The 14881-nt window shown below is 29.3% G+C and overlaps 2 protein-coding genes across 13 annotated transcripts in view; one reads left to right on the top strand and one right to left on the bottom strand.

Annotated features, from left to right (window-relative positions):
- The window catches only part of LOC145183585 (BBSome complex member BBS1-like), a 25652-nt gene extending 14484 nt beyond the window's left edge, over positions 1–11168 (top strand). For 3 of the 10 annotated variants that reach the window (XM_090083885.1, XM_090083887.1, XM_090083889.1), the window contains 2 exons: positions 43–129; positions 1790–2069. In XM_090083885.1, coding sequence (XP_089940011.1) covers positions 43–129; positions 1790–1840 — 138 coding nt within the window. In that variant the 3' untranslated portion in view covers positions 1841–2069. Of the gene's footprint in view, positions 1–42; positions 130–971; positions 1242–1789; positions 2070–3072; positions 3176–3499; positions 3740–10792 lie in introns of those variants that run through there. The other 7 variants (XM_090083884.1, XM_090083886.1, XM_090083888.1 and 4 more) reach the window with 4 other exon arrangements.
- Positions 6291–14881, bottom strand: LOC145182617 (60 kDa lysophospholipase-like). 3 transcript variants are annotated; one of them, XM_090083881.1, is made up of 9 exons: positions 14638–14881; positions 11839–11924; positions 9142–9270; positions 8883–9033; positions 8525–8762; positions 7680–8420; positions 7307–7563; positions 7011–7200; positions 6291–6873 (listed from the first exon to the last, which is right to left on the bottom strand). In XM_090083881.1, exons 3-9 carry the CDS (start codon positions 9263–9265, stop codon positions 6601–6603), a joined length of 1974 nt encoding a protein of 657 aa, XP_089940007.1. In that variant the 5' UTR covers positions 9266–9270; positions 11839–11924; positions 14638–14881; the 3' UTR covers positions 6291–6600. The 3 variants fall into 3 exon arrangements, with proteins under 3 accessions (XP_089940007.1, XP_089940009.1, XP_079913924.2); XM_090083883.1 differs by lacking the exon at positions 14638–14881 and adding an exon at positions 12029–12109; XM_080057798.2 differs by lacking the exons at positions 11839–11924; positions 14638–14881 and adding an exon at positions 9404–9654.

The raw sequence follows: 14881 nt of genomic DNA, 5'->3' as shown, positions 1-14881 counted from the left end.
TTCTTTAGAGCACACTCTAATAATTGTGCTATGTTTAATTAGGTCCCAATATTGCTACCCGGACTCCTTTATAATTTTGAGACGTTTGTGGAAGCCATAAGTGACAAAGGAATTGCTGACAAAATAAAGGTTTTTTTTAGTTGTTTCCTTCTTTATTTTTTTCAGACAGTTATTTTAAAATGTTGACATAAAATTAAAGCTAAATCAAAAGATGATCTATTTTGAATAGAAAACCCGAACTCCCCTAAAATGTTAGAAATCTCTTATTAATTTGGATAATCAATAAATAATATGATAATATTAAAGTAATATGAAAATAATATATTAAAGAGCTTGTTTTTTGAAATTATTATCAAAGTGTGTAAAATGTCTCGTGTGATATATAAGGGTGTAAAATATATAATTATGTGGGGACATTTTACACCTATATAAAGGGTGTATCCTAAAATGTCTCGTGTGTCAATGTGAATCGAAGATATTTTTAAACCGACAACGTTAACCTATTGTTTTGCAAACGACTGAAAGTTTTGAACTGTAGTGTTTAGCTACAGTGATGTTTTCAAGCTTCAACTCACTTCATATATTATTGAGTTCCACTCCATTAAATTTTAACCGAAAGTGTTCATAAATGCATGTCTGAATTAACCAACTATCAAATAATTAATCATGTCAGTTGTGAAAATAGAGCAGAAAGAAAAAGGTACGCAACAAAATGAGTAGGTTATTGAAATCAAAATGAATAGGTCGTCAATATGAGAAAAGTTCTCGGTTCAAACTTAAATTATGTAGTTTCTACAATTTTAGAAATTACAAAAGTAGGTAGTTTTTTCTCGATTTTTTGTAACAATAGTCACTGATTGCTGTATGCAGTTCTTTTGGTTAAATTCCTGTTTGCTATGATATTCTAATTTTATAATCAATAGCAACATTAATGAAACGAGTGAATATGAGTTTTACTCAAATTATTTTAGGTATTTGTGCTGCGTCGTAACGAGCCGTCTCCCGTAGTTTGTGCCGTAATAAGCATGCCTGTTTGTGACATCACTGAGGTTGCATGATTTAATTGCATTGAGTTGATCTACATTTGACGGTGTATACAAATCAGGAGCAAATAGGAGAAGTTTGGTGCATTTTCGATTGACATTTTTTATTGTTTTCATCTACTTTATCTAGCATATTAATATATTTATACTTGTAAATATTAATGATAAAATTAAAAAATTAACACTATAAATACAAAACTGCTTGCTTCCCTAGAGCTTCTTAGACTCTTGGGTTTTGGGTTGAATTTGCTCATGATTCTTGGGTTTTAGGTTAAATTTGCTTTGAAAGTCTCTCGTTTGTTCACAACAGAGTGCCAAACCAATGTTGCACTTTATAATTTAAATTGGTAAAATGAGATAAATGAGTGTGTGGATTTTCCAAATAGTGTTCACTTCTCTTCCTCATATATTCAAATAAGTTAATCAGAAAAAGTACGTTTGTGTGCAAAATGAAAGGCTATTGAGAAATCTTTTAATAATACGTGAAGAAAAATAAGCTTTACTAACTGTAATTACTTAAACATAATGCTGAAATTTTAAACTCAAATTGCCATCATCGTATTTATTATAACAAAGGTTTTCGGATTAAAATGTGTAAAATAGATTAAACTTCATAATTTAAAAGTTGATCTATGTAGTTTCTGTGAACTAATGGCCGTGTACTTTCTATTTTTGTGAAATGCGTTGCTGAAAGAAATGTTTTTGCCACTTTTTACTTTAAGCTACAAAGAGGTTATTTTTTCAAGGTTTGGAATTTCTTCAGCTGCAGCAGTATCAACACCTGGTTGCTATTGTAAGAAATAGTTGAGGTAATATTAATGATTTCTTAATTTTACACTTGCTAAATGTTTTTTGCCGCCATCATGCATTATAAGTTGACAAGCACAACTACACATGCTACTGTTTAAGCTGAAAAAACTTAGATAAGGGAAGTTGACAAATAAACGCCAGAAAAAAACGCACAGAAAAAAGAAAAAAGTTAATAAAGATGATTAAAAGATTTATAAAATCTTGCAAAAGAATAAATGTCTTACAATAAATATTTGTATATTTTATATAAATACTAATAGGTATCTAAAAATGATTTAAAGATAGTATATAAAATTACAGATCAGAGTAGAAGAAAAATTGATTGAGTGGGTGTTTGCTTGTCCAGGCTCACCTTATTGTGATTTTTCCTTTTGACAATAAAGCTAACACACAGGCAAAGGTAAATCAAAAAATCCTTAAAGAAACGTTAGGGGATCGTTCCATGCGAAGTAGATTAATGGCCTCACATGGACCACCTCAGATTCTTGTTGGAGATGGTGTATATTATTGAAATAAGCAAATCGTGAAAATTTCAGCTCTACATCTTGTGGTTCTTTAAAGAAACGGCTAAAAAAACTTAAAAAAACGGGCCTTTTTGCATGAAATCTCCCCTTTCAAGTAAAAGTTTTTTTTGAACAAATTGTTTCTATACCTAAATTTTCTTCAGGTTAGTAATTATACTCTTGATACTCTTAGAAACTAAGAATTTATATAAATATTTACTAAATACATATGGTATTTACTTAAACTTTAGTTCTTATAAAGTAAATTTGAAATAATTGTTCTTGATTGAAAATTTAGGTAAAAATTTGTGACAACCAATCTGGGAAAACAGTTTCAAATGGTGTTCATTTGTCAACTTCCCTTATCCAAGTTTTTTTCAGCTTAAACAGTAGCATGTGTAGTTGTGGTTGTCAACTTATAATGCATGATGGCAGCAAAAAACATACTAGCAAATGTCCTTGAGAAAAATCAAACAGTTAAAAGCAGTTTAACACGTTCTGTAATGATGGAAGGTTCTAATGATTGCTGAAAGTTAGAGAAGCAAGGTTGAGATTATGCAAGTATTTCATATTCTAAATTACAGTTACAGCTTAAATCTCCAGAAAATGACAGATTTTGTTCCTTTTTTTATTATTATTTGGTTGTTGTTAAGCATTATAAGCGTCGACTTAAGAAGTGTTAAATTTAATTTAAGATTGTTCCTTTATTTTAAAAGCATCGTAAAATGCAATATTACCAAAACTCCAAACGGTAAATTTTTACATTCAAGTTTGACGAGACAACAACAAAGCAAGCAAAAAAACGTTTTCTTCAAGTTGGTACGTATGGGTCCAAACGCTAAACCCTTTTTTACACAAGAGTATTATCTTTGTAGTTATAGAAAAAAGTTTTTCTGATAAATTTATATCTTTAAAAAGTTTATTAAAAATTGATTATTCTCTGATAAATCACAAAAATTGAAGACATTATTTCAGCACCGGAGCTATCAGTTAACTTTTGACTGAGATTTAAGATTAGTATTTAAAGTAACCCAGGCTTAAAGTTCTGCTTAGGTTACTTTAATTTTCAGCTTAAGCCGTATATTTACTGTTGTTTTAAAATCTCGCCATTGAGAACAGATCTTCTGTATTTCTCTCATTTAGCTTTAATTCTACAAGCTCCTGTTGTTGGCAACAATTTGAAACTGAGCGTTACGTAGTATCCAAGTCAGATCCAAGCCGTTACATAATATGAATAAAAAACCTAGAAGAACAACCTCATCTTCCCTAGGTTTCCATGAACAACGAATACTATCCATTTGACGTTTGTGCTGGCTGTAGGAAAAATCATTACCAACTTTAGGAGACTCCACTCCTGGTGAATGGGGAACTGAAGTAGAAAAGGTATATTTAATGATGTTTACATTCCCATTCACTTCTTTCTTACTTTTTACTAAAAAAATCAATTTTAAACTAGGTTTAGTGGAAAAGTTAAGGAGTAGCTGCATTGCTAGTCCCCCTTTTTCCTGATGAAAAATTGTACCTAACCCTAAAGCAAACATATGTTCTTCATGCTTTACATTTCTTGCGCCTGATCAGTCTTGCAACTGTAACTCCACCTATGCTAATGCCTATCTCATTATATATTTGTTTTAAGTTCTCTTCGAGTAGAGATTTTTTTCATTTCAAGCTCTGATTCAGAATCTGTAAAAAGCGTGTCAGTACCCTATGGTTTGAGATGGTCCATTTAATAGAAAGGGAAATATGGGAAAATAGCATGCAAAGGCATTCAATTTTACTTAATTGGCTTTTTCATAATTGGCTTTTTTTTTCTCCACATCTGACTTTTTTATAACTGAAAAAATAAGTTGACAAATTTTTTTTTTAATATCTGTAGATGGCTGAAAAGTGCTTTTTTATCCCAATCATGCTTTTCTCCATAGTAATATTTAACTAAATGACCATCATTATCATTTCCGACCCTTATTTTAGGCTGGCCCATCCACCATTTATATCCGGGGACAAACAAAAACCACGCTAAAAAAATATCGGCAAGTATTTGTAAAAATAATAAAAAGTACGATCAAGATATTGAAAAAACACGTTATCAAAATATTATATTCTTGTTGATAGGGCAATAAACAAAAACTGTGTTTAGCTCTGTTTTTATCAACAAGAGTTTGTCAATCGCACCTTTAGTCTCACGATCAAATGTAATGTTACGTCTTGTGCAAAAGAGACGCCCATCGTCGGCATGCAAAGTTACCTTCAGAAAGTATTTTGTACGCTATAATTGAATGAAAGACGTTTAGCGATTGAAACGCAACTCGTTTACGTACAAAATAATTATTAACAGACGATCGGAAATGATAGAATTTATAAGAGTAATAATGACGTCAAGAAGTCTCCTGTACGTCTTTACTTATCCACTAACAGAGCAATTAAGTTGACACATTAACTGATCATCAAATTAACTGATTCATTTATCAATTAAAGCGAGTAAATAAAAGCTTTAAATGTGAAAAAAACTGACCGAAGAGCGTAATGGAATTTAAAAAGTAGCAGAAAATCACAATAGTTTTGAGTAAGAAAATACGGCTCCGTGTTTTTTCGTGTTTTTATTTGTACCTAATTTTAATCTCGTAAATAAAACTTACGTAGGTTTCTTTTCCCCCCTCTTCCAATTCTGCAGTGGTAACAGTGTAATCTTTGTTGAGTTAAAGGTCCTTATTCTCCAGGTCAATGCTGGCATTAAGCCCCCTCTACTCCACTCAAAAAAAAACAACGAATAAAGTAAACATAAACAAACTGATTTAAGAAAATTGTCAGTAAAACTTCATTTTTAGGTAAATCTTTTGAAAGACACCTTTTGTTAGCAAAATCTTGCTAGATTGATCTGTTAATTGATTTGAAATAGAAACGTTGTTACTTTTCGCATGTAAATTGGAAATTATATTATTTAATCACTAAAATATTGGGAAAATTTTTTTTTTATTCGGGCTCTGCTTCACCTTATCCAAATCATTTTCTTTTATATAGCGTCTTCTCTGATCTCTTTTTTAGCTTGAGCAATTTTGTCACTGAAATAGATCAAGTTTCTTCTTAATTCTTTGTACAATTTTAATTTTCAAAGTGTTCGAAGAAAGTTTTTCTTCTTTTCCAATCTTTAGCCCTCAAGCCAAGGTTTCCGTCACAAATATTTGACATGGATTGGCTACCTCGTATGTTGAAATGTCAATGTTTGGCAATTTTTTCTTTTTTGAAATTTTTTACATCCACAGAAGGGAAGCTCTTGCATGTAACTTTTCGCCTTGTTCTAATCCATTTACAAACTTTCTACATTTATCACCCCAGCTATAAATGGAGGAAGTAATTTACTACACTTTATTCATGTGTTCTTTTATTAGGGGAGGGGGGGGGAGTGCATATTGGGTATCTCGTATTTGTATTAAGCTTTGTCAGACAAAAAGTCAGTATAAATGTCTTTCGATGATTTATTTTCAGGTGCTGTTATATTTACTCAACTATGATTGTTGTATTTGCAATGAGTAAGTGTGACGATTGAGTGGAACGATTAAGTGCAATAGTTAAGTGCAATTTAATTTGGTTGCAACTTGAAAATTTACAAGTCTTAACTTTAAAAACGTTTATTTCACAGAACGAAATTTTTACGCAGGCAAAATGTAATAAAACTTTTGCTTGGATTTAACACATGCGACGAAAGTAGTTACCTATATTATAATCTGGTTACTTTTAAATCAATGAAAGTATTATTCAAATAAGAAACATTTTAAATTATAACAAACACATAAATCCAATTCAACAAAAATTAAATAATTTCACTTGCGTAAACGTTTTTCAAATTCAATGTCATGCGAGCGTTTTATGCGGAGGTTTCAATCATGGCCTTAAACACAGAACAGTTTCATTACGTCACATTAGAAAGTAAGAGAAATTTTTCATAATCTCTCTTTATTTACAGTACTATTTACAAAACAAAATATAAAAAACTATTTACAGGTTTTTTAGACCAAATATTTTCCTTTAAAGGGTAAAAAAAAACTGATACTAACTTTTAAAATAAAAATCGCCTGAGAAACTAAATTTGCATTAAGACAACTTTACTATAAATAAGGAATGTAAATAACAAGTAATAAGTAAATAACCAATAAGTAAATAATTCATATCTACACACAATTTACATATTATAGGGGTGTTTTAGGGGTATTTGGGGAAATTGGTACTTTTAAACGGTATATAATTTGCTATGTCAGAAAGTTCATTTTGCAGTTTATTAATTTGTTGTGATTCAAATCGTTTATGAAGTACACACTATCCACTTTTTCTTGAAACTTATCCAAAACACAATTAGGCAATTTTGTGTTCGGAGCTCGAATCAGCATGTTCACAATTTCAATGTAGTTTAACTTGATTGCACTCTCAAGTGGTGTTCGACCAAATATGTCTTTTTTATTTGAATTGACACCAACATCAAATACAAGGAAACGTATAACGTCTATGCTCCTTTTTAAAACAGCCTATGCAAAAAAAAAAAGAAAATTAAAAACATTTTAAATTTAAAAAAATTTTAAAACAAGTTAAAAATCTATTTCAAATTAAAGAATTTACAGCTAAAAGTAAAACATGTAGATTTTCACTTATTTACTCTACTCACCACATGCAATGGAGTCCTTCCATCTAGATCTACTTGGTTCATGTCTACACAAGCACAGTTCCAAAGACGCAATCTTTCAACATCATTCTCATTTGCAGCAATACAGAGTTCTCTTGTCACTTCTATGTCATCATGATCAAACTTTGCTCCAACACTTAGCAGAACTTTCACAACTTTGTACTGTTTATTTCTAATAATATAAATATAAAATCATAACATAGAATCTTTAACTTAAAACATCAATAAACTAAATAAAAATCAACCAAACTGATCAAAAGAATTGAGAAAATCCAAACCTTATTGCATCAAACAAAGGTGTTCTTCCCCTCCTATCACGAACATAAACAGAAGAGCCATTTTTCAAGAGCTCAGTTACAACAGTTAAATGTCCTTCTGCACTCGCCAAATGTAAACTTGTTTTACCATCATAATCAGATGGTTCATTTAAATTAGCTCCCTGGGCAATCAGTTGTTTAATTGTTTCAAGGTCACCTGCTTTTGCAGCACAAGTTAGCATAATTGGAAGTAAAGCTCGACGTACAGAATTCATTTCCTAAAGAAAAAACAATTATCAGTAAAAAGTAAATCAAAATAAAATATTTTTGAATTTTTTTTAAGTACAAATAATGTTAAAAATAAACAATCACTGAATGTAAAATATAAGCTTACTTTTTGAGAGCTAACTCGAAGAGCTTCAGCAACCGACTTTACAAATTCACCATCTCTCATTGAATACTGTCGCTGTTGTGGAATTGTCATTTCTCCTCGAAGGTTTCTAGACAACAATGTTCTACGTTCTTCATATGATAAATCCTTGTTTCCTAAGACATATGCCATTTTGGTGAGTGCTGCTTCAGGAGTCATGTCATACCCAGGTATAACACCAATATCATACATAATCTTCCCAGCAGCATAGGCATCTGAAACAGAACCTTTGTAGCATTGTGTTATGTTCATGATAAGTACCTTTCGTTCAGCAGCTTGTCGGAATTCTTCTATAAGATCGGGCCTGTTAGATGGAATGTTACCAGCCCCAAATGATTCTATTACAATACCTTCCATTGGTGGAGACAAAAATGCCTTCACAATTTTGGCATTTATACCTGGAAACAATCTTAATAACCCAACATTTTCACTCATTTCTTCTCGTACACTAAATGGCATAATTGTTGTTTTGGGGAAAACAGCATCCCATGTAATTTCAATTTCTGTCCCAAGTTTAGCAAGAGGGGGCAGATTTGGAGAAGCAAATGCATCTAAATCTGATGCACTGATTTTTTGGCTTCTGTTTCCACGGAACAATTTATTATTAAAGAAAAGTGTAACTTCAGGAATTATAAAATGACCAGCTATCTCAAGAGCACCAACGAAATTACTTCGTCCATCATTTCTTTGTTCGAATATTGGAATCTATAAAAATCAAAGATAATACAAATAATTTAACCAAAAAATTATACATATTTAACATAAGCATAAACTAGTCAAATATTTTATAAATTGATAAAAAACCTCACCTGTGAACCAGTTAGTACAACAGTTTTATCAAGATTTTCAAACATATATGATAATGCTGAAGCTGTGTAAGCCATGGTATCAGTTCCATGGAGGATGACAAAAGAGTCAAAATATTGGTAATGTTTTTTAATGTCATTAGCAATTAGTGACCAATGATGCATAGACATATTTGATGAATCCAAGATTGGATCATGCTCTTTTAAATAATAGAACACCCTTGTTCCCATTTTTGAAAGCCTGAATAAATTTATTTGTTAAGTTAGTAAAAAGAAATATACATATAGTTATATCAAAGCAATTTAAAAAAGCATGTTACAAAGCCTAAAAAATTTAAATTTAGTACTGAAAAAAACTTACGGCATGACCAGTTGTGGATACTTGCTGTATGGAAGATCTAAGTCACTGTTATTATGTATTTCTTCAGCTCCACTCTCAGCATACTCTTCATCATACAACATGGGCAACTTTTTCAATGCTTCAGCAAAATAGTTTGGTACAACAGTGTAACCTAAATTAAATGAAGTAAATAGTCATTAAATTCAGACTTATCCATCTAATTAAAAGCTTTACCTAAGTTATGCTATGACAAAGATTTTAAAAAATTAATAACTCATACCTTTTCCATTTTTGTCTTGTTTCATTCCAATTGTCCCCCCGGTATAAATGACTAAAATACGAGCAGTTTTACGACCCAGCAAGGGATTGTTGGAAATTTTTGCTTTTGAACTTGAATGCAGCATTTTCTCTAAAGAGTAAAGCATCTAATATTTTGAAGCTGACAGTTAATGAGGAAATTAGTGGTATTGATTCAAGCATTCGGTTCTTTTTAAAGATATATATAGGTTAAGGACTTATGCAATCCGATAGAAAAGACATACCTTCTGGCTCTGTGGGGTTGGAATAAAACCCTTCGAAGTTTAAACAAGCGTAGTCAGAAAACATTTTTGCAATTGAATTGAGATAAAACTCGATTGATTAATTGACTTTTAAGTAATATAAGAAATACTTCTTTTCCAGATAAACTCTTTAACCGAAATAGTAAGTTAAACATTGCTTTTTATAGGTAGCACAAAACACAAGAAATTTTTTTACTACATTTCATCAGATTGCTTTTGTTTTTTTACAATTTGAATAAATTATGCTTAATTTTAAAATTTCCGCTTAAAACAATCCGCCTGATTGGTTGAATAAATGTTTGTTGCGTAATGAATTTTGTACACAACTGGCTGATGCAATATCTCTAGTTATTTTCCTCATTTGATCATAAGAAAATACTGAGTTATTTACCACGGGTATCATTAACGTGACGATCGTGTGGCAGGTTTAATTGATTTTTAATAATCTTTCACGCTCCAAATTGACATAAAGTAAAACGTTACTGTGCTGAAATTACAAAGAAAATCGTGGTCGTTTAAGTTCGAAAACCCTTGATTATAATTGATTTTTTTTTTTTAAAGAACTTTTTGCGTAATTCTTTTACAAACAAGCAGACTTTGTTATATTGTCTTTGTCATATCAATTTTCCTCTTAGAAAGTACAAATAAAAATTACAAAGTACAAATAAAAATACATTGTAACAAAATTTTTATATTTACATTTTGCATTACATTAATTACATTTCTAAAATTCAGAAGTTTTTTTCTAAAATATTGAGAAAATTCGAACAATTACAGGAATTTTCGACGTTTAACTCTCAAGTTTAGAGATTTTTTTTTTGTAATATTTGTAATCTTTTGTAACATTCGTAATTTGTAAATCACAAATCTGCATCGTAACTTTTTTGTAACGTTTAAAAATGTATTGCAACAAAAAATTTTATACTTATGCTTTGCATTACATTAAATAACATTTCTAAAATCCAGAAGTTTCTATAGATTTAGGAAATCCGAACAATTACAGGAATTTTGCCCTATGTTATTATATGTGTATATTATATATGTTATTATATAACCAAAAGTAAATATAATAGTGGATCGAGCAAACAATTTCATCTGACACTCAATAAAAATTAATTTGAAAGAAAAATCGTCGCGTAAATTTATAAATAATTACATTTTTTAAATCTAAGGTGGTCTGCCATCAGCCAGACTTTGTCTTTACTTGTGTTAATAGAAATAATAAACAAACAGGGAAGATTAAATACTAAAATCTTTTTTTTTTTAATACGTTTTTCTTGTAAAAATAAAAAACAAAAAAAACTAAACAAATTTACGCTGATCTTTATAACAATCAACCATCTTTTAAATAAACTGTTTTTTTTTTTCCAGATTGGTTAAAACCAACAGTTTGACCTGCCAACTATTCAATTTATTTTTGGTAACCATCGGTTTGCAAACGAGCATATACAAAGGAAGAGAAAAACGAAGTCAAATGCGGAAGTGTTTTTTAAGCATTTTGTTTGGAAAAATTACAATTAGGATTTTTTAACGCAAGTTTCTTACTTTTTGCGATTTCTTAACAAAAAATAAGACTAAAGCAGTTGTTTTTGCAAGAATTTGATACAGAGAATCGATTGGTAAACAACTTGTTGATGTTCGAAATGAAAATGCTCCTCGATTTATGTATATTAAATAGAAAAAGTCTTTAGAAAAATTGTTTTAGATAAAATTAATCTTTTAAAGAATATAGAATAATTAATTTCAATTTTTTGCGAACCTATTTGTATTAAAAAAAGTTATAATCTAAAAATAAAATATTTAGTAACAACTTCGCCGGTAAGCTAATAAAAAACTATTTGTGAACTAATTTATCCTTTTAAAACAAAATTAAAAATATCAAGCCAAGAACATTTTTTGCTCAAAATTGGTTCAATTTATAAATGATAGCTTTACAAATAAATCTGATGACAATTAAAATTTGCCTAACAAAATGCACCCGTTTTTATGTTTTGCTTTATGCTCCGATTTTCTGCGTAAGGAAAAAATCACATTATTCGATTTTGTTATTTTATATCTTCCTACCCGCTTAAGTAGGTGTATAATAGCAATATAAGAAAAAAACTCAATTTAAAATTTTTCAAAACACGGTTATTAATCCATACCTTAAAGCATTAAGCTTATGTCGCAGATTCCTGCAAGGCAATACGATACTTTATACATCGATTTATAGTGTTATCTGAGTAAAATTTACTAACTTGTTTTTGTAATGTTTTTGTAATGCTTCCGAAAGTTTAGTAAAAATCAAATTAATTAGGATTAGCAAGTTTTATTAGCAAATTGAATGAATAGAAACACAATAAACGGCAGTAATTTAACACACTGTAAATTATTATTTACAAATATAGATTATAAGTATGTAAATTATTGCGACAAACCTTTTATTTCTTCACCTCTGTTCTATCTTGAAGCTGTCTTCTCCTGTAATCTTTGAGTTTTTTCTTCTTGCTGTGCGTTTGCAGAGCTGCAATAATTTAAAAAATTGAAATTTGTTCTGAATTTATTTTGAACTGAAGGTCCTGGGACCAATTTTTTTTTTTTTTAAAAAAAAAAAAAAAAACTATTTACTGATGGACAGTCCAGATTTAGAGAAACAGGTTTTATTAAGATACTCTTATTCTTACTCTTACGCCTTCGTCTTAACAAATAAAAAGCGTACAGTTCACACACCTTAATTAGCACCATATATGGTTAATAAAAGGTAGACTTATGCATTATGTGATTCCATGGTCTTGTTTGACAGATAAAACTAGAATTTGTTTACAGTGGTGTGTGGCATTGTTATATCTTGATATGCGTCAAGATTACGAATTTGAAAAATGGATAACAGGAAGTTTGGAAAAAAACAAAACACTTTTCCTCGATTTTCTCTTTAAATAATCTTCATGGTATGTTTAGATTAAGCTTAAGGCTTAAAGATTGTAAGTTTTTTTGCCAAAATTTTTGGAATTAATGGTAGGAGATAAGTTTTAAAAAATTTGGTAAATTTCAAACAGCCAATCCTTTAAATCTCTTTTAACTTATGAATTATTCAACTCAAGTTTGTAAACCATTTTATCAAAACCCACAAAGAACTCAACTATTTGACTAACTACTTCTCTCTTAATAAGCTTATATTCAGATGACAACCCTAAGGCCACACACAACAAAGTTCTCACAAAACAATTAGGAGGAGTGTTGAGTATCAGCTCGGAAAATTAGCTCTATTTCTTTTTCTAATGGAACTATGAGCCCTAAAGATTCCAAGTAATGTTACAATTCTAAACTCTGATCGTTTCTGATAATTTCACCTTTAAAAAAGGTACAGATCAAATATGATGTCTGGCTAAATGATTATAACCTACTAGGTTATGCAATATTAAACTTAGTAATGATGGAGCTATCACGAAACTAAAATATTTGCAAAGGCTAATAGTCAATAATCCTTAGCGGTCAGTACGGAGTATTCGCATTATTTTGGCCTTTTGATGTTTCATCATGAACAGTGGCGGTTTTTGTGAAATAGTTCTTTTTTATGCATTTTTTATAATAAAATGAAATTAATATACAAGGTTTATTAGTTTTATTTTGATTACTGAAATAAAAACTCTAAAGTATGATTTTGGCACAAGTATATATTGGAATTAGGAGAAATTAAGAATAGTTTTTTGGTCACAGTTAAGCAAATTTTATTTGAACTCGGAAATTCATAAAATTCCGTAGAAATTTAGTTTATAAAAATGTTTTAAAATTTTTAAGTAATAATTTTTTTGTACAAAAAACGTTTTAAGCTGTAGTTCATGTTCATATTTTAACAAAATACGTTCTCACCTGTTCAATGTGTGATAAAATATATATTAATAACAATATATATTTGTAACATATTTATATATAGTGATATATTTGTAACGTTAAATATTTACAATAATAGATTTATAACATAATGTATTAATAAAAATAGATTTGTAAAGTTATATATTCATAAGTTTTTAATATCGTGTATTTATAATAACGTATTTATTAAATAATTTTTAAAAAAATCCATTTTCAATAGAGAGATTCTATTTACAGGTGGTGTACGTTTTTTTTTTTAACTATAACTTATAGATTTAAAATGACACAAAACAAGCTAAGGTTATATAAGCCTTCTTATCATCAGCTCTTAAAATTGTAATATGCAAGCAAGCAAGCTAGCGAGCCCACCTTGCTAACCCAGTCTTCTTACTTGATTGTATATGAAAACAGCTTAGGTGACTCGTTAAGATATTTCACCATAAAAATATCAAGAAAACAATATCGCGAAGAGGTGTGTGTATGTATATATATATATATATATATATATATATATATATATATATATATATATATATATATATATCAGGCGCGGACCCAGGAATTCGTAACTGTGTGCCCAAATTTTATTTTCACGGTTGAAATTTTGATAAAAGATCGATATTTTAATATTTTTTCACAGCATTTATTGATTGAATAAAACGTCGGTAATGTATAATAAGAACCGTTGTGGCCATAGCAGGAATCTCTATAGCCAAAATCCGTAAATTACGGCAGACAAATTAAAATTTTTAGGGATATTCCTTAAGCAAAAAACCCAAAACTAACGTGGCTACCGTTAAATTTAAACTATGTGGCCATTGCCACAATGTCCACCCCTTAGATCCGCGCCTATATATATATATATATATATATATATATATATATATATATATATATATATATATATATATATATATATATATATATATATATATGTATATATATATATATATATATATATATATATATATATATATATATATATATATATATATATATATATATATATATATGTATATATATATATTCCAGTGTAAAAACGATCAAGCTACATTTTTGCATTTTTTGGGTTTTTGGCCCTGTTATATTCGGCTGCAGTTTAACTATATAATAATTGACTATATAGCTAGAAAACCGATCAAATTACACAGATATTTAGCTTATCAAATAAGTGAGCTATGGTGTGAGCTATGGTGTTTTGAAGTTTAAAATCTAATTTACTCAAAACAATAAAAATGTAGCTTGATCGTTTTTCCAGTGTGGTCTTCATATATATATATAAGATGCTAAGAGACTTATTGCTACATCTTTTTCTTGTTCAACTTTTTTTCTTTTTACAATAAAAAAAACTTTATGGAAGTTACCTGGTGTTTTGAGAAATCATTTTTAAAACCATCGGTTTTCATTTCATTTTATTCTCCTTACAAATGTCTTTTAAACTATAACATTTTCAGCTTCGTGTAAACAGTTCTTTTTTTTTTTTTCTTGTTATTCGTTATGAAAGAACTTGAAAAAGCGAAATTCAGTTTCTAAATAATTAATCCTTATTAATAATACTAGCGTTGTTTTCCGTACGCTTGAAGTCAAACTTTTATAAGATGAGTAAAT

Source organism: Hydra viridissima, unplaced genomic scaffold (genome assembly GCF_058129835.1).
Source record: "Hydra viridissima isolate aposymbiotic clone 2 unplaced genomic scaffold, HvirCarnegie_v1 scaffold_4, whole genome shotgun sequence".
NCBI lineage: Eukaryota > Metazoa > Cnidaria > Hydrozoa > Anthoathecata > Hydridae > Hydra > Hydra viridissima.
The sequence above is the reverse complement of the archived record's forward strand: the minus strand, read 5'-3'. Positions and strand labels throughout refer to the sequence as shown.